This window comes from Moschus berezovskii, chromosome 3, assembly GCF_049115385.1.
Source record: "Moschus berezovskii isolate FMDL1 chromosome 3, NW_MosBer_1.0, whole genome shotgun sequence".
In the NCBI taxonomy this organism is placed as follows: domain Eukaryota; kingdom Metazoa; phylum Chordata; class Mammalia; order Artiodactyla; family Moschidae; genus Moschus; species Moschus berezovskii.
Window position 1 is genome coordinate 48,612,031 of NC_142462.1, and position 25,716 is coordinate 48,637,746.

General features: G+C 39.7%; 1 protein-coding gene across 1 annotated transcript in view; it reads right to left on the reverse strand.

Annotated features, from left to right (window-relative positions):
* GNAI1 (G protein subunit alpha i1) overlaps positions 1-25,716 on the reverse strand; it is a 111,925-nt gene that overhangs the window by 39,719 nt on the left and 46,490 nt on the right. Inside the window, exons 2-3 of the mRNA XM_055420678.2 lie at positions 2,346-2,388; positions 2,105-2,246 (exon numbers count right to left, since the gene is read on the reverse strand). Of these exons, the coding sequence (XP_055276653.1) occupies positions 2,105-2,246; positions 2,346-2,388 (185 nt within the window). The remainder of the gene's footprint in view (positions 1-2,104; positions 2,247-2,345; positions 2,389-25,716) is intronic.

Consider the following 25,716-nt stretch of genomic DNA (forward strand, 5'->3'; position numbering starts at 1 on the left):
ACCAACCAATATGATATTGTAAAATAATTAGCCTCCAATAAAAAAAAAAAAAGGAAAAAAAATAAAAAAAAGAAAAGAGAAGGCAGAGGCATCAGAGATCAAATTGCCAACATCCACTGGATCATGGAAAAAGCAAGAGAGTTCCAGAAAAACATCTATTTCTGCTTCATTGACTATGCCAAAGCCTTTGACTGTGTGGATCACAACAAACTGTGGGAAATTCTGAAAAAGGTGGGCATACCAGACCACCTGACCTGCCTATTGAGAAACCTGTATGCAGGTCAGGAAGCAACAGTTCGAACTGGACATGGAACAACAGACTGGTTCCAAACAGGAAAAGGAGTACGTCAAGGCTGTATATTGTCCCTGCTTATTTAACTTATATGCAGAGTATATCATGAGGAATGCTGGGCTGGAAGAAGCACAAGCTGGAATCAAGATTGCCGGGTTAAAAATATCAATAACCTCAGATACGCAGATGACACCACCCTTATGACAGAAAGTGAAGAACTAAAAAGCCTATTGATGAAAGTGAAAGAGGAGAGTGAAAAAGATGGCTTAAAGCTCAACATTCAGAAAACGAAGATCATGGCATCTGGTCCCATCACTTCATCGGAAATAGATGGGGAAACAGTGTCACACTTTACTTTTTTGGGTTCCAAAATCACTGTTGATGCTGATTGCAGCCATGAAATTAAAAGATGTTTACTCCTTGGAAGGAAAGTTATGACCAACCTAGATAGCATATTAAAAAGCAGAGACATTACTTTGCCAACCAAGGTCCTTCTAGTCAAGGCTATGGTTTTTCCCGTGGTCATGTATGGATGTGAGAGTTGGACTGTGAAGAAAGCTGAGCGCCAAAGAATTGATGCTTTTGAACTGTGGTGTTGGAGAAGTCTTTTGAGAGTCCCTTGGACTGCAAGGAGATCCAACCAGTCCATTTTAAAGGAGATCAGTCCTGGGTGTTCATTGGAAGGACTGATGCTAAAGCTGAAATTCCAATATTTTGGCCAATTCATGCGAAGAATTGACTCACTGGAAAAGAGTCTGATGCTGGGAGGGATTGGGGGCAGGAGGAGAAGTGGATGACAGAGAATGAGATGGCTGGATGGCATCACCGACTCGATGGACATGAGTTTGAGTGAACTCTGGGAGTTGGTGATGGACAGGGAGGCCTGGCATCTCTGATTCATGGGGTTGCAAAGAGTTGGACACAACTGAGCAACTGAACTGAACATCACATAAAAATAAAAAGGAACTATAAAATAATATACATATACTTTGTACCAAAATATTAAAAACTAATTTAGAGATTCAATTAAAGTTTTCTGGAAACATCAATTTTTACCATATTAAAAAAAAAAAAAAACGAATCAGTGAAGAATAAACCAAACACAAATAAAAAAAACTTGAAACAGATTAAGCAAGCCACCCAGGACTGGGGAGAAAAGAGGAAAACGTAATATATGGGCCAGGCTGGGGCTGTTTCCAATCAAACTGAAAACAAGTTACACACTGGTCACATAAGGCAGCACAGGCACACTGCCTTGCTTACCATCGTGTGGCAATCTTTCCTATCATGTAATGTCTTGGGTTCCAGTTTCTTTACTGCTAAAACAAAGGGGTGGAACTACCCTGTCTCCTAAGGTCCTTATCCTTCTAGCTCTGAAATTTTGAAAGATGTTTTCTAATAGTCAATATTTTCTGATTTCAAAGATAAGCAAACTGTATCATTTCAGCATTCCAAATCATATAAACAAATTCTGAAGAATGCCAGTGTAGGCAGTTTACTGAACTCAGTAGTAACTACTCAAAACCATTATGGAGATTCAGAGGTAGTCAGTATACTATGCTACATAGAAAACATGGTAATGGTTACTGAGTCCGAAACATCTGATGGATAAGGAAAGCATTCTGGCTCTAATGGGAAGATTATGCAAATCTGTGTATTCTTACTCTACTCAGTTCTAAAGCTTCTGACCTACTTCACTCACTACTATTCTTCTGGTTCTGAGGCAGCTGATAAATACAGTATGGTGTTATCATGCAAGGTTTTTTTTTTTTTTTACTCTTCTGATCTACTCCAAGGACTTTAGTAACTTACCGCCCGGGCCGAGTCACCGAAGTCAATCTTCAATCTTCCCATGGCCCTAATGATAGCAATAATTGACTGGATGGTGTTACTGTAGACCACTGCTTTGTACTGCTTACACTCCTCTTCTGAATAACCAGCTTCATGGATAATTCTAAGGAGATAAAAGGGAAAAAAGAATACTTACTTCCTTTGAGGGAACGGTACACTTAAACAACATCAAAAAAAAAATTAATGTTTTAAATCTACTTACTTCATTTGCTTCACAATTGTACTCTTCCCAGATTCACCAGCACCTAAAAAATGTGAAATAAAATAATTAAGGGATTTCTAATTTTATCATTTATGTATATCCAACTTCCAAACACACACATTCTCTTTCACAGTTGAAATTTTTAAAACATTTTTTTTTAAATTGGAGTATAGTTCATTTACATTGCTGTATTACTTTCTGCTGTACAGCAAAGTAAATCAGTTATACACACATATATTAAAAATATGTTTTCCCATATAGGGTCATTACAGAGTATTGAGTATAGTTTCCTGTGCTATATAGTAGGTCCTTATCAGTTATCTATTATATATATATATATATCAATCCCAGTCTACCCCCTTTACCGATAACCATTTTTTTTAACATCTGTGACTAAATTTTATATCAAAATGACCTTTATTGGTTTCCAAAATACCGAAAATTTCTTAAAAATAAGTCCCAAATATTTTTACATCATAATACTTAAAACTCAACTGAAAAAAAATGCTTTCATCGTTTTTATGTATTCCCTAAAGCACTTAAAAAAATTCCTTCTTCTATGACTTATACTGAAGCAGTATAAATTAATTTTATCCAAGATTTTGCCCCTCACCGGAAGACATTTAATTGTTTGGCCAATTATCATAATTTTAACCTTTGCCTATTGTGAAACAGATAGCCAGCAGTACCAAGAAACCATGAAAATTATTTTTAAATATGTTAAAATAACAATGTCTCATGCATTATATAGTTGACCACCATTATTAAAAAACCGACACAGAGCCAACACACTTTGCCAGCACTGAGGATGCAAAGGTATGCAGAAAGAAATATCTCCGCCCATGTTTTCCTATATTCCCTATCATCCGAGTCATAAACCCAGTCTCAAAACTATCCCTAAAAAACAAACAAACAAAAAAACCTCTCCCTGACCCTCTATACTCATGCACAATCTCCTCACCATTTGAGTCTCTAGAATTATGCCATCACAACATGAAAAGATTAATCACAAAATGGCCCTTTATAAAATTAGAGCCCTCTAGATACTGAGAACATCTGAGCATAGCACACAGAACAAGGAAGGTGTGACAGCTTCATGCTGTCTTCGGCCAGAGCTACACATCATGGAGCTATCACTCCTGTTAGAGAGATGGGGCTCAGGATTTTCATTATCTGGCCCTCACATTCCCATTTTCCCAGGGCCATTCCTACAGTGCTTTATGCTCCAGTATCACCGAACTTACAGTTCCTAGAACACCTACTGCTGATGACGCCACAAGTCTTCAAACATACTGTTCCTCCTGCCGAGTGTAATTTGCTCTGTTCCTCATGCCACACCAGTGACGCTGTATCAACCATCAAACCTACTTCCTTCATCAGCCTCTCCCGACCCACTCCCACTGTGATCCCTGCTGCCTGTCCCTTTGCACATTTTCCACTTGAAAGCTCAGCAGCTAACCTGTGCTAGACACACCATCAACCAGAAATGTACCTGAATTTATTTAAGCTATCCATGATGGATCTGGTAGATGGCAAACTTCTGGGCCTCATTCCCTTGCCCTTCCCCCTCAGCCACACGCACACAACCAGATCATCAGAGCATCTGAGAATAAGTCACAGTTAAATGGCCTATTTGGAAATCTGGGGGAAAAAAACTGCTTACATTTTACTTGTGATTTGATATTCAAGAAATTTCTCCAAGATAGCTGCATATTAAATAGAAAAGCAGGCGTTGAATAAACAATGAGGGCATTATTAGTTTACAGACAGTCTTTGAATCTTAGAGGGCATCTGCCAACACAAACAACTCCAAGATAAACAACCCATTATTTATTAATCAGCAACAGTATACTTGGCGCTATGAAAAGCACAATTGTAGACATCATGGCTCACACATTTCTCTAATTCAGGAGAGGTCTGCCCAAGTCACACGCCCCCACCAGTTTGCAGCAGAGCTCTCTCCAAGGGGCCACTGAGCTTCCAGGGCCCTGCACGGTGACTCAGCAGCAGACGTGCTGTGGTGACACCCCCATTCTGTTAGCGAAACAACTCAGAGGCTCAGAGAAAGGCTCACATGACACAAGTCCACGAGCTCTGAGAACCACACAAGGTGGAAAAATCAGAAACAGTCAAGAATAAGATGAAACAGCAAAGAACAGAAAAGTTACTAGCTAAACTATGTGTACACAGATGAAAATTGTAAAATCTTAATGAGAAAAAAGCAAGTTTTCCTAATGTTAGACATTATTTTTACATTCAAATTCACTTCCCATGTCACCAATTGTATGAGCAATAGAGAATCTAGTCAATGGTTTGCGGTTCAAAAAAATCCTGAAACATGTTTAACATTTAAGTGTGAGGGGTGGCAGTGTTATTGGTTGAACGTTTGATGTTTTTGCTAGATACAAGGTACCTTCTGTGGAATAGATATCCCAGAGGCAGAAACACTAGGGGGTGGGGGATCTTTCAAAATTTAAAGATTTACATAATTAGTTTTCAATTCTTAGTTCTACACAGACTCTTAATAGGAAAATTAGAAATGCTGCCTTGTCATGGTTCCAAAATTCTGAACACTGCTATTCTTTCCATACAGTGTACAAGAGACTAGTTCTCTACAAAGCTCAGCACAGTCTTGTTTGAGAGCCTGAAAGGAAGCAATTGTTTATATATTAAGAAAACAAAAAAAAACAAAAACAAACTTCAGAGGTCATGGAGGCAGGATAAAGGAGAAAAGGGTAAATGTGCTATCACTTTTCAATTCAATCCATAGGTGAGATTAAGAGTGAGAGAACCCTTCCTTCAAGAAGAAACAAGGAATACATAACACCTGTTGTCAGGAGAGATCCTAGTCACAGATCCCTGCAGTCACAAGGCTGACCCAGTCAAGATGACTAGGTGGCCTCTAAAGTAACCTCGACAAGCTGGTCAGTGTGAAATGACAGACTTCAGGGTAGTGGGCAAGAATGCGTGCAACGTGGCCACAGGAACCATAAGGCCACTGAGGCAGATCCCCCAGCCTTCTCTTTAAAGAGGAAGTGGCAGATGGAAAACAGCAAGTCTGTGAGCAAACATTGCGCCCAGCAGTTGTGTGAAGTGGAGCTCGGCATCTGACACACCACACAGATGATGGGAGAGTAAGGGCACACCACCAGTGACACGGACAGGACTCACCTGCGGGCACGGCCACGTGTGCATTAGCTCACTCAGCAGCACATCAAGTGCTGACAAGGAGAGGGAGGAGGAGGGGAAAGACTAAAACCACATAGAGGTCTAAGTAAAATCACCCTCGGCTAGATTCTAAGTCCGTGAATAGAATTATATAAGTTACAGTTATAAAAATGATAAGCAAATAGTGCCTACTCCCGAAGTTTGCTGAGGGGCTGTCTAGGGAAATTCAGAATTTTAACTGTAGTGAAGTCTAAAAGAAAAAAGACCTCCAACCTCAGAAAACACAAACTTTTCTATTTCCCAATATTCTTTGCCAGGAAATCCCTGGTGCCTGAGTGGTAAAGAATTGCCTGCCCATGAAAAGGTGCAGGTTCTGTCCTTGGGTTGGGAAGATTCCCTGGAGAAGGAAGTGGCAAGCCACTAAATATTTTTGCCTAGGAAATCCCATGGACAGAGGATCCTGACAGGCTATAGTCCATGGGATCGCAAAAGAAGCAGACACGACTTAGCAACTAACCAACAGTTCTTTGTCTGATTCTTTGCTTAGGTGCATGTTTATATAACTTACCAGTTTCAGCTACTCAACATCACAGGCTGTTCAGCATGAAAACAGTGATTTAGCCAAAGTCAACTTATGCTGAGCTTCTGACAAACTCAGTTCAGTAGCTCAGTCATGTCCAATTCTTTGCAACCCCATGGACTGCAGCATGCCAGGGCTCCCTGTCCATCACCAACTCCCAAAGTTTACTCAAACTCATGCCATCCAACCATCTCATCCTCTGTCATCCTCTTCTCCTCCGGCCTTCAAATTTTCTTAGCATCAGGGTCTTTTCAAATGAGTCAGTTCTTCCAATCAGGTGGCCAAAGGATTGGAGTTTCAACCTCAGCATCAGTCCTTCCAATGAATATTCAGAACTGATTTCCTTTAGGATGGACTGGTTGGATCTCCTTGCAGTCCAAGGGACTCTCAAGAGTCTTCTCCAGCACCACAGTTCAAAAGCATCAACTCTTCGGCGATCAACTTTCTTCATAGTCCTGCTGCTGCTAAGTCACTTCAGTCATGTCCGACTCTGTGCGACCCCATAGACGGAAGCCCACCAGGCTCCCCCGTCCCTGGGATTCTCCAGGCAAGAACACTGGAGTGGGTTGCCGTTTCCTTCTCCAATGTGTGAAAGTGAAAGTGAAGTCGCTCAGTCGTGTCCGACCCTTAGCGACCCCACGGACTGCAGCCTATCAGGCTCCTCCATCCATGGGATTTTCTAGGCAATAGTACTGGAGTGGCTTGCCATTGCCTTCTCCGCTTCATAGTCCTACTCTCGGAAAAACCATAGCCTTGACTAGACGGACCTTGGTTAGTAAAGTAATGTCTCTGCTTTTTAATATGCTGTCTAGGTTAGTATTAACTTTCCTTCCAAGAGGCGTCTTTTAATTTCATGGCAGCAGTCATCATCTGCAGTGATCTTGGAGCCCAAAAAATAAAGTCTGTCACTGTTTCCCCATCTATTTCCCATGAAGTGATGGGACTAGATGCCATGATCTGTTTTCTGAATGTTGAGTTTTAAGTCAACTTTTTCACTCTTCTGCTTCACTTTCATCAAGAGCCTCTTTAGTTCTCTTTTGCTTTTTGCCATAACGGTGGTGTCATCTGCATATCTGAGGTTACTGATATTTCTTCCGGCAATCCTGATTCCAGCTGTGCTTCATCCAGCCCATACAGTGTTCCTCATGATGTACTCTGCATATAAGTTAAATAAACAGGGTGACAATATACAGCCTTGATTTAGTCCTTTTCCTATTTGGAACCAATCTGTTGTTCCATGTCCCAGTTCTAACTGCTGCTTCCTGACCTACATACAGATTTCTCAAGAAGCAGGTCAGGTGGTCTGGTATTCCCATCTCTTGAAAAACTTTCCACAGTTTGTTGTGGTCCACACAGTCAAAGGCTTTGACATAGTCAAGAAATCAGAAATAGATGTTTTCCTGGAACTCTCTTGCTTTTTTGATGATCCAATGGATGTTGGCAATTTTATCTCTGGTTCCTCTACCGTTTCTAAATCCAGCTTGAACATCTAGAAGTTCACAGTTCATGTACTGTTGAAACCTGGCTTGGAGGATTTTGAGCATTACCACCTCATGAGACGAATTGACTCACTGGAAAAGACTCTGATGCTGGGAAAAGCTGGGGGCAGGAGGAGAAGCGGACGACAGAGAATGAGATGGCTGGATGGCATTACCGACTCTGTGGACATGAGTTTGAGTGAACTCCGGGAGTTGGTGATGGACAGGGAGGCCTGGCGTGCTGTGATTCATGGGGTCGCGGAGAGTCGGACACGACTGAGCGACTGAACTGAACTGAACTGATGGTAGGGTGTGAGATGAGTGCAATTGGGCAGGTAGTTTGAACATTTCTCGACCTTGCCTTTCTTTGGGACTGGAATGAAAACTGACCTTTTCCAGTCCTGTGGCCAATGTTGAGTTTTCCAAATTTGCTGGGATATTGAGTGCAACACTTTCACAGCATCATCTTTTAGGATTTGAAATAGCTCAGCTGGAATTCCATCACCTCCACTAGCTCTGTTCGCAGTGATGATGCTTCCTAAGGCCCACCTGACTTCACATTCTAGGATGTCTGGCTCTAGGTGAGTGATCACACCATCATCATTACCTGGTAATGAAGATCTTTATTGTACAGTTCTTTTGTGTATTTTTGACACCTCTTAATATCTTCTGCTCCTGTTAGGTCCATACCATTTCTGTCCTTTATCGAGCCCGTCTTTGCATGAAATGTTCCCTTGGTGTCTCTAATTTTCTTGATGAGATCTCTAGTCATTCCCTTTCTATTGTTTTGCTCTATTTCTTTGCACTGATCACTGAGGAAGGCTTTCTTATCTCTCCTTACTATTCTTTGGAATTCTGCATTCAAATGGGTGTAGATTTCTTTTTCTCCTTTGCCTTTTGCTTCTCTTCTATTCACAGTTATTTGGAAGGCCTCCTCAGACAACCATTTTGCCTTTTTGCTTTTCTTTTTCTTGGGGATGGTCTTAATTCCTGCCTCTTGTACAATATCACGAACCTCCGTCCATAGTTCTTCAGGCACTCTAACAGATCTAATCCCTTCAATGTATTTCTCACTTCCACTGTATAATCATAAGGGATTTGATTTAGGTCATATATGAATGGTCTAGTGGTTTTCCCTACTTTCTTCAATTTAAGTCTGAATTTGGCAATAAGGAGTTCATGATCTGAGCCACAGTCAGTTCCCAATCTTATTTTTGCTGACTGTATAGAGCTTCTCCATCTTTGGCTGCAAAGAATATAATCAATCTGATTTCAGTATTGACCATCTGGTGACGTCCATGTGTAGTCTTGTCTTGGGTTTTTGGAAGAGGGTGTTTGCTATGACCAGTGCATTCTCTTGGTAAAACTCTATTAGCCTTTGCCCTGCTTCATTCTGTACTCCAAGGCCAAATCTGCCTGTTTCTCCAGGTGTTTCTTGACTTCCTACTTTTGCATTCCACTCCCCTATAATGAAAAGGACATCTTTTTGGGGTGTTAGTTGTAGAAGGTCTCGTAGGTCTTCATAGAACCATTCAACTTCAGCTTCTTCAGCATTACTGGTCAGGGCATACTGTGATATTGAATGGTTTGCCTTGGAAATGAACAGAGATCATTCTGTCGTTTTTGAGACTGCATCCAATTACTGCATTTCGGACTCTTTTGTTGACTATGATGACAACACTACTCCACTTAAAAAAAAAATCCCAATTAAACCATTTTTATACTGAATAAGACTAAATAATAATTTGAACTGTAATAAAACCAAATTTACAAGTGCATTTAAAGTCACTTCTGTTTAGTCATAAAGCTACTGTAAGATTAATAAGATCAAGGTCCTTATTTTTATGATAGAAGCAAATAAAGAGGATGCAAGGGCAAATATGACAAATCTAGACAGTGTATTAAAAAGCAGACATTATTTTGCCAACAAAGGGCCATACAGTTAAAGCTATGGTTTTTCCAGTAGTCATGTACAGATGTGAGAGCTGGCATAAAGACTGTACGCTGAAGAGTTGATGCTTTCGAACTGTGGTGTTGGAGAAGACTCTTCAGAGTCCCTTGGGCTGCAAGGAGATCCAACCAGTCAATCCTAAAGGAAATCAACCCAGTATATTCACTGGAAGGACTGATGCAGAAGCTGAAGCGCCAATACTTTGGCCACCTGATGCGAAGAGCTGACTCACTGGAAAACACCCTGATGCCTGGAAAGATTGAAGGCAGGAGGAGAAGGGAGTGACAACGGATGAGATGGGTGGATGGCATCATTGACTCAATGGACTGAGTTTGTGCAAACTCTGGGAGATCATGAAGGAAAGGGAAGCCTGCCACACTGCAGTCCATAGGGTTGCAAAGAGAGCTGGACACGACTTAGCAACTGAATAACAGCAAAGGGCAAATATCAATTAAAGAGGCTTAAATTATCCCTGATGGAAGTAAAGAAAAATTTCTCTCCCTTCAAGACATTTACTTAGAATTGTTTTAAATGTAAGTAAAACTTTCCCCTCTCTTTGAAATGTATGTACACTTGATCCTTGAACAACCTGGGTTTGAACTGAATGGTTTCACTTATACATGGATTTTTTTTTCCCCCCAGTAAATTCACATAGTACTACACACAGACTCTCAGGTTGGTTGAATCTGTGGCAGGTCCTGGAACCAATCACCTGTAGATACCCAAGAATAACTGTATTCCCTTTGGAAAACTAAATAGGCCTTTTGTGTCAGCTTTATGATGGAGAATGTCTTTCTCAATGACCTAAGAATCATCTCTTTGAAAGGTAAACATCAGGGAGATAGTACCCCTAACTGCCCGTTTCTGCAGGTGGGCAGAAGTCTAGCTTGGTTGAATATCTTGCTCCAAGTTGCAAAACTACCTCATCACAAGATAAGCTTGTTTCTCTTCTGGACAAGGCCAATTAGCTAAATGATGATTATTTCAGTTACCCAGTAAAGTTATGATGAACTGTGTATTACATAAGGTGTTGTAAAGCCTGTCATTTAGGAACTAGTTGTTTATCTTGAAAACATGTATGTAATAGGTTGTATCAGCTTGGCTACGTAAGTGGGTAAGATATCTTTCTGTCTCTGCAGTCTCTTAATGGACTGCCTGTGATGCAATCCATTCAATTAAAAAAAAAGTTTTCTTTCACCACTACTGTTGTGAAGATGATTTCTGGGTTCAGAAGACTTTGTTTTTCATTATAAGTCTCCAACGTAAGTAATAATCTAGAAACCTTTCTTATTTAGCTGTAAGCTGGACTTACATTTATATGAATACATACATTTTATGAGACTACCTGACATTCTGGGATATAAAAATACTGACTGTAAACATCAGAATCTATATATTTCCCCCCAAATGGTCCTCTTTTTCTAAATATTAATTCCCCATAAAATCACTCCCCAAGCCATTCATGTCTGAAATAGGGATCACACTGTAACACTGAGAGAGAATGATTACACATGCAAGGCTACCCTATAAAGGGAGGACAAAAGAAAGGAGAATTGTGGGCAACTCAGGAAACTTTTTCCTGGCAGCCTAGTCAAAGAGACCACAAAAGGAGCTAAATGAGCTGAGGAATCACTGTCTCGGAGAGTCAAGTCTGCAGAACCCAAGGTGAGGGTGAGGAAGGATAAAGCACTGGTGCTACAAGCAAACTCCTGAGAGCTGACAAATTTTCTGCAAGAATTAATTCAGTGTTTAGTTTTTGTGTAACAAGAATATTTTAAGAAATCCTGAGTCATTTGAATGCCTCTTTATGGCTGAATTTCAGGATCTGTATTTTGAGTTTGTGTTTATAGGTCCTAAGATACTCAAGCAAGTGACAAACGTTGTACCTTGCTTGAGGAGGTGTCTAAGCATGAATCTATCCGGTTTGGCTGTCAATCACTAGACCCCCTTATCCACAGAAAGGACCATGTGTTTCCAAGCAGGCTAATCAAAGTTGTGTCTGAGAGTAAAACTCCCTATTCTTATAGATCTTTTATAAACCATCAAAAATTTTTTTGAAATATATGTAAATATATCCATATATGATATACATAATATATACTAAAAGCTCAACAAAAAAATAAGTTTGGATGCAGTGATTTTCGCCACCTCCCCCCCACCCCCCAAGGAAGGAATGAGATCTAGGTGCCAGAGATCTTCCCTGGCCTTTTATGTGAAAGTTAAAGAAAGAAATCACAGGAAAAGATAATGTGAAATCTGGTCCATAGAAGTCATTTTCTGTGATCATATCACGGAAAACACTGTGCAAGGATGGGATCAGAACAGAGGGATGCAGCACTAAGCAGAGCTGGGATGAGAAAAGCCTGAAGCACCCCTGAGCCTTTAGTCACATTTAGGGAATCACATCACAAATGACCATAGGAAGTGGGGCAGTGCTGAGAGTTAAAGGGGACACAAACCAGGACTGACCTGGGAGAAGGAGAAAAGACACCACTCTAGTCAGAACTGAAGACCATTTCAACTCAGTTTCCAAGCTATGAGTCAGTTGTGAGATTGCGTTCTGTCACAAGGACCTGAAAAGTGTTTTGGACTAACCCTGTGCCAAACAGTATTACTTTAATTATCTTTAGCTAATGAGGGGGAAACAAAGGAGGTTAATGATGCATTTGCAGCAAGTAAAGGTCAAATGATAATTACTGGATCCTTTAAAAAAGAAAAGTTACAGAAGTTCAGACAGAGAATAAGATGTGGGAAAATTAGTCATCATATAGCCCACTATAGAAGAGGTATGCCTTAATCCAAGAGTCATACTGTAAGTGCAATTTACTGTGACTAATGTAGCACTAACTGTCTAACTAAATTCATATTTACCTTTTAAATGTTCATATACATTTTATAAAACTGTTTGATTTTATAGTTCATAGAAGACCTATAAAGCATGAGAACTTTGTTCCCAATGACAGTTACACACATTTGTGAAAATGATTTGGTACCACACAGGAGGGGAAGGTTTCCTTTATTAGGGAGTCATACATCACATTTTCTAAAACTCAAGTCTAACTGCTCTCAGATTTTTGCTTAGCTGTTTACTAGTAAGGACCATTGAGTAATATAATACACAAACTGGCAACTCTTCCTATGTTGCCATACAACTCTTCATGGGTCTCTCTCACATTTCTGAACATACATGAGCAGAGGCAGCAACTGCCTTTGTCCTCAACCATCTGTTCAAGGATGTTTATGTAGAGTACAGTCTTTGAAGTCAGAGATAAGGCTGTCCTCTGGAACCAAGAGCAGGTCTCTTTGCTGTCCAGTGTAACAAAGATAACATATCCTCTGGGACAAATTCCCGGGCACTGCACATTATGAGAAAAGTACTGAGGATCCCTAACTTTAGGGCTCCTCGATTGCAACATAACTCATAGACTGTGTAGTCATGGCTCTCTTCTTGTTGCCTGAGGGAATCAGGGCTGGTAAATTGCCATAATGGCAACTGCAATTGCTGTAATATAGTCATTTTTGTCTCTGAACCAAGGCTCTTATGGCTTCTGCCAGTAACCATGAAACTGAGGTGGGAATTTCCTGGTTGTCCAGTGGTTAGGGCTGCCAAGAGCCTATGTTCCATCCTTGGTGGGGGAACTAAGATCCTGCAAGCATCAGGGCTTGGCCAAAAACAACAACAACAACAAAACAAAACTGGGGTAAGCTAACTCGTTATATTAGTGTGTTAGTAGGATAAAGTCTCAGGTACTGAATCATTCTGGACATTCTCTTCTGCTTAATTTTTAGTTAATTCCCAAATTTCTGACAACTCAGGACACTTGCAGCCATTATCTTTACACCTGTACTACTTATCTTTTTTTCCTTTCCTCAAATGGCAACTCAATCAGCTTTGTCCAATACAGAGCGAGAACAGTGGTTCTAAAACTATAATCTAAAGATCAGCGGTATCAGCAACACTTAGGAAATATGCATTCTCTGCTTACAACAGCCAAGACAAGGAAGCAACATAAATGTCCAATGACACAGGAATGTCCTGTGGTAGCCTGGGTGGGAGAGGAGTTTAGGGGAGAATGGATACTTCTGTACGTATAGCTGAGTCCCTTTGCTGTCCACCTGAAACTATCACAACATTTTTAATCAGCTATGCTGCAATGTAAAATAAACAGTTAAAAAAAAGAAAGAAGTGTGCATTCTCAGGTCCCACCCAGAACTTAGTGACTCAAACCCTGGGAGTGGGGCCCAGGAATCTGTTTTAACAACCCCTCCAAGTGATTCTAATACAAGGCAATGGCAACCCACTCCAGTACTCTTGCCTGGAAAATCCCATGGACGGAGGAGCCTGGTAGGCTGCAGTCCATGGGGTCGCTAAGAGTCAGACACGACTGAGTGACTTCACTTTCACTTTTCACTTTCATGCATTGGAGAAGGAAATGGCAACTCCCTCAGTGTTCTTGTCTCAAGAATCCCAGGGATGGCGGAGCCTGGTGGGCTGCCGTCTATGTGGTCGCACAGAGTTGGACACGACTGAAGTAACTTAGCAGCAGCAGGGACTGAGAACCAGTTAGGTAGAAAGGTAACCTCTTTTTTCTTGTGATCAGAGTAATTAGAGTGATTAAGGTACTGATGAGTTATAAAAAGCTTATTATTTTTATGAAATATTTCTATTTCCCTCCTCCTCCTATAAGTGAAACAACTAATATTCTTTTACTTTTCTGCAAATTTTAGATTATCATATCTATGTCTGCATTTAATGTGATACAATATATTAGTTTGGTTGAGTGAAGAAAATCCATTTTCACATAATAATGTAGTTAGAAAATGAAAGAGCATTTTAATAGCATTTGCAGATAACTGTGGATAGTTTTCATTGATTCTACAGCAAAATTTGTAAAGAGCAGCTTAAAGTTGGATTACAATGCATTTCTTTGGACTTCTTATACTTTGGTAGGTTAAAATCCACTGGTCTATCTTGTACTTGGAAAGGATCTTTTATCCATGTCTGATGTGGAAATCAGTTCACTAACTTACAGAGAATTGAATGTCGACATATTTTCAATATTTTTAAAAAAGCATTTATGTTTACATTCCCTTTACTGTAATATTACACATAATTTCACCAGAAAAAGCTTTAGGTGAAATGGTATCAAGCTCCCAAGGGTAGGGAAAAGGTTATAAAATTTCTATTTATTTATTTATTTTTGCTTGAAAGCTCACATTTTATTATTGCCAACAAATACTGTTTGCTGTTTTCCTAGAAGTGACAACTGACTAACTGCCAAATCCCAAGTTGGGTTAACCATAATTTTTCTGTCTTTCAAGTGAAAATGGAATGGTATTCCAGGAAAACAGTATCTAGTTCAATTCATAACTCAAGCAATCACACAACTGCTCTTTCTCAAAAAAACACGTGCAATAGCAGTCTGGAAGTACTTCCCATTTGGTCACACAGAATATTAAACAGGTATTTTCTCAATGGTCAAGATTTAATAAAAATAATGTTTATGACTTCAACATTTTTAAATCACAAGTGTACAGTAGTGAAGAATACAATGACCACTGGTACAACCCAGTGCTACTGACGTGATTCAGCAGTTTGACTGATTATTACTTTGCTACCATCAGAGCAAATAACACAACAGAAAAGGCAAATAATATCTTAGTATTATGAAAATGGTCTCAGGGGCCTCGAGTCCACTGATCCCTCCTAAAACCACAGATTTAATGTCTTTCTCACCCGCTGGACTGTGAACTATGAGGGAAGAGAGCACTTGGTTTCGTCACCATGACATCCCTAATAAAGGAACACATTTACTCACTGGCTGGATGACAGAAAGGGAGGGAGTAGAGAAAAGAGAAGAAGAATACACAACAAGGAGAAAGCATAAGAAAACGTAACTGAATATTTATATGAACCACGGAAAGGGAGAACAGAATTCTGTCAGAAGACCAAATAAAGAAATGAGTGGAAGCCTGTGACTGACCATTAAAAACAGGTTCATAAAGAAAAAAAGAAAAAAAAAGCAGGTTCTCGTCTTCTTCTATTACAATAAGAATAGTGGCTGAGAGCATGACAGCTAGAGACTATTTTGCTCAGCCTTACTTGCTGCTGGGTGTAGCCATATCCCCACATTTCTCATCAAATCACCATGTATCTAAAAGGAAAACGCAGGCTTGGACTCTATCATTCCTGTTCCTACGTATAAGCCAGAAAATAGATGTCCCTGTGGTCTTGTTCCAACCAGGTGAATTAAGACAATGTCCAAGGACAGTAGGGCAATAAGAAAGCAGGAATGTAGGTCCCTGAATCATCATGCGAGGCAGAGCACCCCAGCACTACTTAACCTTAGATCCCATTATATGAGCGAACTAAACACCTATCTTCTTTAGGCCATGGTCAGGTTCAGTTCAGTTCAGTTCAGTCGCTCAGTCATGTCCGACTCTCCGCGACCCCATGAATCACAGCACGCCAGGCCTCCCTGTCCATCACCAACTCCCGGAGTTCACTCAAACTCATGTCCACAGAGTCGGTAATGCCATCCAGCCATCTCATTCTCCATCGTCCCCTTCTCCTCCCGCCCCCAACCTTTCCCAGCATCAGAGTCTTTTCCAGTGAGTCAACTGGTCGCATGAGGTGGCCAAAGTATTGGAGTTTCAGCTTTAGCATCAGTCCCTCCAATGAACATCCAGGATTGATCTCCTTTAGAATGGACTGGTTGGATCTCCTTGCAGTATAAGGGACTCTCAAGAGTCTTCTCCAACACCACAGTTCAAAAGCATCGATTCTTCGGCGATCAGCTTTCTTCACAGTCCAACTCTCACATCCATACATGACCACGGGAAAAACCATTGCCTTGACTAGACGGACCTTGGTTGGCAAAGTAATGTCTCTGCTTTTTAATATACTATCAAGGTTGGTCATAACTTTCCTTCCAAGGAGCAAGCGTCTTTTAATTTCATGGCTGCAATCAGCATCTGCAGTGATTTTGGAGCCCAAAAAAACAAAGTCTGACACTGTTTCCACTGTTTTTCCATCTATTTGCCATGAAGTGATGGGACCAGATGCCATGATCTTTGTTTTCTGAATGTTGAGCTTCAAGCCAACCTTTTCACTCTCCTCTTTCACTTTCATCAAGAGACTTTTGAGTTCCTCTTCACTTTCTGCCATAAGGGTAGTGTCATCTGCATATCTGAGATTATTGATATTTCTCCCAGCAATCTTGATTCCAGCTTGTGCTTCTTCCAGCCCAGCGTTCCTCATGATGTACTCTGCATATAAGTTAAATAAGCAAGGTGACAATATACAACCTTGACGTATACCTTTTCCTATTTGGAACCAGTCTGTTTTCCATGTCCAGTTCTAACAGTTGCTTCCTGACCTGCATACAGGTTTCTCAAGAGGCAGGTCAGGTGGTCTGGGATTCCCATCTCTTTCAGAATGTTCCACGGTTTATTGTGATCGACACAGTCAAAGGCCTTGGCATAGTCAATGAAGCAGAAATAGATGTTTTTCTGAAACTCTCTTGCTTAGGTTTCTCTAATTCTGAGACAGCCTTTTATATACTAATTTTTAAAAGCTGTCTGCTGCTGCTGCTAAGCCACTTCAGTCCTGTCTGACTCTGTGCGACCCCACAGATGGCAGCCCACCAGGCTTCTCCATCCCTGGGATTCTCCAGGCAAGAACACAGGAGTGGGTTGCCATTTCCTTCTCCAATGCATGAAAGTGAAAAGTGAAAGTGAAGTCGCTCAATCGTGTCTGACTCTTAGCGACCCCATGGACTGTAGCCTACCAGGCTCCTCCGTCCATGGGATTTTCCAGGCAAGAGTACTGGAGTGGGTTGCCATTGCCTTCTCTTAAAAGCTGTCTAGTGTAAATATACAAGCAAATATATATATATGCATATATATATTAATATATAGATATATAAACAAAACAAACTAAAAAGTCCAAAAACCTATAAATGTTTTTAAAAATTACCATAAATTAAGTCAAAAGGCAAACTATAGAATAGAGAAAACTATCAAAATGTAGATTTATTTTTTCCCCCAGATACAGAGCAAAATGACTCAGTTACACAAACACACACACACAGTTTTTTTAATTGAACTTTTTTTGACCACATCATGTGGTATACTGGATCTTAGTTCCCCGATCAAGGATTGAACCCACATCCCCTGCATTGAGAGCTTGGAGTCTTAATCAATGGACCACAAGTGAAGTCCCAACACATATTCTTTTCCAGAGTCTTTTCCATTATAGGTTATTACAGATATTGAGTATAGTTCCCTGTGTTATACAATAAGTAGGTCCTTGTTGCTTATCTGTTATCTATATAGTAGTTTGTATATGTTAACCCCAAACTACTAATTTAGTTCCTTCTCTCCCTCTCTCCACACTATCCCCCTCTTGGTTATTTTCTGGTAACCATAAGTTTGTTTTCTATGTCTCAATCTATTACTACTTTGCTAATAAGTTCATATATATTCTTTTAAATTTCACACATAAGTGATATCCTATGATATCTGTATTCCTCTGACTTACTTCACTTAACATTATAATCTCTGGGCCCATCCATGTTGCTGCAAATGGCATCATTTCATTCTTTTTTATGACTGAGTAATAACACCATATCTTTTATTCATCTATCAATGAACAATTATGCTGCTTTCATTTCCTGGCTATTACACATAGTGCTACTATGAACACTGGTATCCTTTTGAATTATGTTTTCTATAGTGATTATACCAATTTACATTCCTACCAACAGTGTAGGAGGGTTCCTTTTTCTCCACACCTTCTCAAGCCTTTACTGTTTGTAGACTGATGCCCATTATGACTAGCATGTAGCTTGTCCAGCACAACTTACTGAGAAGACTCTCTTTCCTCCCCTGTATTGATAAATTCTTGCCTAATTTATCATAGATTAATTGATCATAAATGCATGGGCTTATTTCTGGGCTTTCTATCCTATTCCACTGAAGTATACATCTGTTTTTGTGCCAGTACCACACTGCTTCTGTATATTTTTGCCACCTCTTCTTAATATCTTCTGCTTCTGTTAGGTCCCTACTATTTCTGTCCTTTATCGAGCCCATCTTTGCATGAAATGTTCCCTTGGAATCTCTAATTTTCTTGAAGAGATCTCTTGTTTTTCCTATTCTGTTGTTTTCCTCTGTTTCTTTGCATTGATCACTGAGGAAGGCTTTCTTATCTCTCCTTGCTATTCTTTGGAACTCTGCATTCAGATGCTTATATCTTTCCGTTTCTCCTTTGCTTTTCGCTTCTCTTCTTTTCACAGCTATTTGTAAGGCCTCCTCAGATAGCCATTTTGCTTTGAACTGTACAAAAAAGATCTTCACGACCAAGATAATCACGATAACGTGATCACTGACCTAGAGGCAGACATCTTGGAATGTGAAGTCAAGTGGGCCTTAGAAAGCATCACTACGAACAAAGCTAGTGGTGGTGATGGAATTCCAGTTGAGCTATTTCAAATCTTGAAAGATGATGCTGTGAAAGTGCTTCACTCAATATGCCAGCAAATTTGGAAAACTCAGCAGTGGCCACAGGACTGGAAAAGGTCAGTTTTCATTCCAATCCCAAAGAAAGGCAATGCCAAAGAATGCTCAAACTACCACACAATTGCACTCATCTCAAACGCTAGTAAAGTCATGCTCAAAATTCTCCAAGCCAGGCTTCAGCACTATGTGAACCGTGAACTCCCAGATGTTCAAGCAGGTTTTAGAAAAGGCAGAGGCACCAGAGATCAAATTGCCAACATCCGCTGGATCATGGAGAAAGCAAGAGAGTTTCAGAAAACCATCTATTTCTTCTTCATTGACTATGCCAAAGCCTTTGACTGTGTCTATCACAATAAACTGTGGAAAATTCTGAAAGAGATGGGAATCCCAGACCACCTGACCTGCCTCTTGAGAAACCTGTATGCAGGTCAGGAAGCAACAGTCAGAACTGTACATGGAACAACCGACTGGTTCCAAATAGGAAAAGGAGTGCGTCAAGGCTGTATATTGTCACCTTGCTTATTTAACTTATATGCAGAGTACATTATGAGGAACGCTGGGCTGGAAGAAGCACAAGCTGGAATCAAGATTGCTGGGAGAAATATCAATAATCTCAGATATGCAGATGACACTACCCTTATGGCAGAAAGTGAAGAGGAACTCAAAAGTCTCTTGATGAAAGTGAAAGAGGAGAGTGAAAAGGTTGGCTTGAAGCTCAACATTCAGAAAACAAAGATCATGGCATCTGGTCCCATCACTTCATGGCAAATAGATGGAAAAACAGTGGAAACAGTGTCAGACTTTATTTTGGGGGGCTCCAAAATCACTGCAGATGCTGATTGCAGCCATGAAATTAAAAGACGCTTACTCCTTGGAAGGAAAGTTATGACCAACCTTGATAGTATATTAAAAAGCAGAGACATTACTTTGCCAACCAAGGTCCGTCTAGTCAAGGCTATGGTTTTTCCCGTGGTCATGTATGGATGTGAGAGTTGGACTGTGAAGAAAGCTGATCACAGAAGAATTGATGCTTTTGAACTGTGGTGTTTGAGAAGACTCTTGAGAGTCCCTTGTACTGCAAGGAGATCCAACCAGTCCGTTCTAAAGGAGATCGATCCTGGGTGTTCATTGGAAGGACTGATGCTAAAGCTGAAACTGCAATACTTTGGCCACCTCATGCGATGAGTTGACTCACTGGAAAAGACTCTGATGCTGGGAAAGGTTGGGGGCGGGAGGAGAAGGGGACGACGGAGAATGAGATGGCTGGATGGCATCACTGACTCTGAGAACATGAGTTTGGGTGAACTCCGGGAGTTGGTGATGGAGACAGGGAGGCCTGGCATGCTGTGGTTCATGGGGTCGCAGAGAGTCGGACACGACTGAGCGACTGAACTGAACTGAACCACACTGCTTTAATTACTGTAACTCTGTAGTACAATCTGATACAAAAAAACAGAACCTGTATACCTGCTGCCTATAAGCAACCCACTTCAGATCTAGAGACATATACAAACTGAAGTTGGGGGTTAAAAAGGTATTCCACACACATGAAAATCTAAAGAAAGACAGAGTAGCAATATTTAATATCAGACAAAACAGACTTTAAAATAAAAGACTGTCAAAAGAAACAAAGAAAATTATAGTACATATACACCATGGAATATTACTCAGCTATTAAAAAGAATGCATTTGAATCAGTTCTAATGAGATGGATGAAACTGGATCCTATTATGCAGAGTGCAGTAAGTCAGAAAGAAAAAACACCAATACAGTATATTAATGCATATATATGGAATTTAGAAAGATGGTAACATTGACCCTATATGTGAGACAGCAAAAGAGACACAGATATAAAGAACAGGCTTTTGGATCTGTGGGAGAAGGCGTGGGTGGGATGATTTGAGAGAATAGCATTGAAACATGTATATTACCATATGTGAAATAGACCACCAATCCAAGTTCAATGCATGAAACAGGGTGCTCAAAGTTGGTGCCCTGGAAGAACCCAGAAGGATGGGATGGGGAGGGAGGTGGCAGGGGGGTTCAGGATGGGGACACATGTACATCTGTGGCTGACTCATGTCAATGTATGCAAAACCACCACAATATTTAAAGTAATTAGCCTTCATTAAAATAAATAAATTTTAAAAAAAGAGACAAAGAAGGACACTATTTAATAATCAAAGGATCAACCAAAAAGAAGATATAACAATTATGTGTTTGTGTGTGTATCTCCAATCCAACAAATGAGAAACCTCAATATGTAAGGTAAATGTTAATAGATATAAAATGAGAAATTAACAGTAACACAATAATAGTAGGAGACTTCAACACTCTCCACTTACATCAATGGACAGATCACCCAGATAGAAAATCAATAAGGAAAAACACATACCTTAAATGACAAATTACATCAAATGGACTTAACTGATATTTATAGAGCATCTCATCTAAAAGCAGCAGAATCCACATTCCTTTCACATACACATGGAATATTCTGCAGGACAGACCATATACTGGGCCACAAAGCAAACCTTGGTAAATACTGGGTTGGCCAAAAAGTTCATCTGGGAAACATTTTACAAAAAAAACGGAAGAAACTTTTTGGCCAACCCAATATAATAGTGGAATCAAATGAAGTATCTTTTCTGAGCATAATACTATGAGGCTAAAAACCAACTACAAGGGGAAAAAAAAAACAACTGCAAAAGTACAAACTCATGGAGATTAAACAATATATTACTAAACAAGCAATGAACCACTGAAAAACTAAAAGAGAAAATAAAAAAATACCTACAGACAAATGAAAATGAAATCACAATAATCCAAAACCTATAGGATGTAGGAAAAGCAGTTCTAAGAAGAAATTTACACCATACCAGCTTGTCCTCAGAGAACAAGAAAAATCTCAAGTAAGCAACCTAACCCACACCTACAGCTACCAAGAAAAGAACTACAAACAAAAATCTAAAGTTAATAGGAGAGAAATCATAAAGATCAGAGCAAAAATAAACAAAATAGAGACCACAAAAACAGTAGAAAAGGTCAATGAAGCTAACAGTTGGTTCTTTGAAAAAATTAACAAAATCAATAAACCTTTAGCTAGAATCATCAAGAAAAAAGAGAGAGGACCCAAATGACATAAAAAATGAAAAAGGAAACGTTACAAATGACACACAGAAGTAAGAGACTTCTTCCCTGTAGCTCATACGGTAAAGAATCTGCCTGCAATGCAGGAGATCTGGGTTCAGTCCCTGGGTTGGGAACATCTTCTGGAGAAGGGAATGGAAACCCACTTCAGTATTCTTGCCTGTAGAATCCCACGGACAGAGGAGCCTGGTGGGCTATAATCTGTGGGGTCGCAAAGAGCTGGACATGACTAAGTGACTGATACCACCATGTGGGCAACTATATGCTAATAAAATGGACAACCCAGAAGAAATGGACAAATTCTTAGAAAGGTTCAATTTTTTAGACATTGAAAACTGAATCAGGAAGAAACAGAAAATATGAACAGAACAATTACCATGACTAATATTGAATCAGTTAATTTTAAAACTCCCAATAAACAAAAATCCAGGACCACATGGCTTAACAGGTGAATTCTACCAAATATTTAGTGAAGAGTTAACAGCTATCCTTCTGAAACTATTCCAAAAATTGCAGATGAAGAACCATTTCCAAACTCATTCTATGAGGCCACTATCACCCTGATAGCAAAACCAGACAAAGACAGCTGAGAAAAAGAAACTATATTTTAAAAATTCATAATAGATTAACATTAAATGACAAGAAAAATACCAATATTCTAAATAGCAAAGGACACAAACAGAACGTACAGAGTAAAAGCAAACATATATATTAGCTTTAAACTTTAGATATAAATATATTCATACCAAACAAAGAAGGAAAAGGCAACCCACTTCAGTATTCTTGCCTGGAAAATTTCATTGACAGAGGAGCCTGGTGGACTACAGTCCATGGGGACACAAAGAGTCAGACACAACTGAGCATGCACACCAAAAAAAAGTACCTTGAAAGAAATATACTGAAAAGTGTTTGTATCTGAATAATGCAATTTTATGCCTCAAATATCTGTATAATTCCAAATTTTTTACACTGTAAGACTGAATCAAAATGATGCAATTTATTTAGAAAAATTTGGTCATATCTCTATGATTAAAGCTGAATAACATCATCTTCTTTAATCTCCTCTGCTTCAACCCACGTTCCAATCTCATCACTCATGCACATAAATCTCACATTCTAATCACAGCAAATCACTTTCACTTCCAAAAGTTTCATGATCATGCCTGCTCCATTCCTCCCCCAGACTTTCTCCCAAGTGGAGCCCCTTATTAACATCGGCAATAAAACCGACCACACGATATTTAGGCAGGGAACAACTGGAGTTGAACTTTTCCAACCAAAACACAGCTAATTCCCAGGGAGTGTGAAAACCGAGCAGAGATTTGCCAGGCCTGCTCCATGGCCCAATATGGCAGGCGAGAAAACCACCAAGACCAGGGCTCTACAAAGATCCAGGAGAGAGATTCTGAGGGCTGCACGAAGAGGCATCGAGAGCAGGCAGGCTCTAAGCAGGCTGAGTTATAGCACCAGAGATTTCAATTATGATGCCAGGAGCACCAAGGTGAAAACTATCACCTCCATGACCAGAGGAAGCAAGCAGAGCATATTAAATCTAAGGGACCAGAACCCTGTCCCCACTTCAGTGAGTCCAAGGAAGTCACTCTTCCCTCCCATCCCACTCACCGCCCCCCTACCAATTAGGGAGAACAGCAGGAAGGATGACAAAGGATGAAACATTTTTATCTGAACACTACATAAATGACTGTTCAAATAATCAGACTGGACTAAAGCTTAAGCAACACTGACTATTATTTTCTCTACTAATCAGCAGGAAGTAAGGTGATTTTAGATTAAAATAAAATACTGTGAATTTTGTTACTCAATTTATAGGCAATAATCTTTAAGAATATTTTTTAAAAGACATGGATATTATACTTTCCCCTATCAAACATCCCAAACTTTATACAGTATCTTCACAGCCTGTTCAGAGGAATCATAAATCTGACTAGGATGTCATGTCTCACATCTGATGTGAACTGACTCCATCCTTTCACCAATTCAAACACTTCCCTTCAATACATAATCCAATGCACATACTGCCTTTTCTACTTTTATCGACTCAGATTAAATCAATTCTGTGGGGCACCAAGCTTTTGGCATGTACACATGTACCTTAAAGTTTTAATGAGGATTCTGGTTCAGGCAATGGAAGTGGTTTAAACAAGAGAGAAAGAATTCCATCGCTTTTTCACTCAGCAGTCCATATGTGAGTCATCCAGGGCCTGCACTGAGAGGCCCAAGCACCTTCTACCTTATTGCTCTGCCACCTTCAGGACAAGGCTTCCTACTCAGGTATAGGTATCTGTTCAGGAACTCACTGGTACACGAACTTGCAGTCACTGGGGGTGACAACAAGTAGAGGAGGTGGAGGGAATGTGCTTTCCCTTTAAGGGGACAACCCCAAAGTTGTAGCTTATTTCCCTTCATATCCCCACGAGCAGAATTTATCTTTCTAGTTTCACACTAGTAAAGCTGGGAAATATAGTCACTGTCTGTGTGGCAATGTGTCTTATCAAGGGACAGTGGCTAATGGAGAATAACCAGAAATCTTTGCTTATCCCATAGGCCTATTCTTTTCATTCCCGTGCTGTTTGTTTCATATTTGAATTAAAAAAAAAATTTTTTTAAATGAAACATTATGCCAGTCAATATATTAATATACAAAATAAAAGGGTTCGTGTTCTGTTTTTTATCTGCTTTGGTTTCCTTCTAAAAACTAAGCTGGGTGCCTTGGAAAAACGCAATAAAGCAAGCTGCTATAAATGGCCACTGAATTAGATCAATGTGAGAAACTCTTCAACACAGAGGAGAAAAAAAAAATTTAAGAGGATTCTTCACTCAGATTCTTTTTCAAGTATCTTTAGTTGAAAAAAAAAGAAAGAAACTGGAAATAAGGGGTTCATTTTAACTATGCAAAAAAGACAACTGTGAACTATATAATCAGTGAATCATACTCCCCCAAAAAAGGGATCAAAATTGTACATCAAAAGATTGCTAAACAGAACTATACTTATGTTTTCAACTAAAACAGAATATTCAAGTTATATTTACAAAAGTATATATATATATGTTTTAGAATTTACCCTTCCTGCTGGTAAATTCTGATCCTATCAGTACAGAGAACTTCTACAAAGGAAATTATCCCCTGCGTGTCAACAAATTCAGAACTTCATTACCTTTATCTTCTAATTTTTATAATCCTCCCACAACCATTTTTCTAAAATATTTAAATGTGTATCAGTTCTTTAACACAAACTTCTGAACATGACATTCCAAGAATTTGGACCCACAGGTATTCCAGCCTTACCTCTACCTTCAATCATTCTCTAGCCATGGAAGTCTTCAAAATAATCTATCTAATCTACTCAACCAGAATTCCAGCATCTGTGTGTCCAGGATCACATTACACAACCCAGTCAAAGTTGAATAAATCACAGGTCCTGACTCTATAAAAGTTGTATCTAGAATCAAAGGAGACAGCCAAGAAAATGAACAATTTCAACATACTTTCTTTCATTCAAA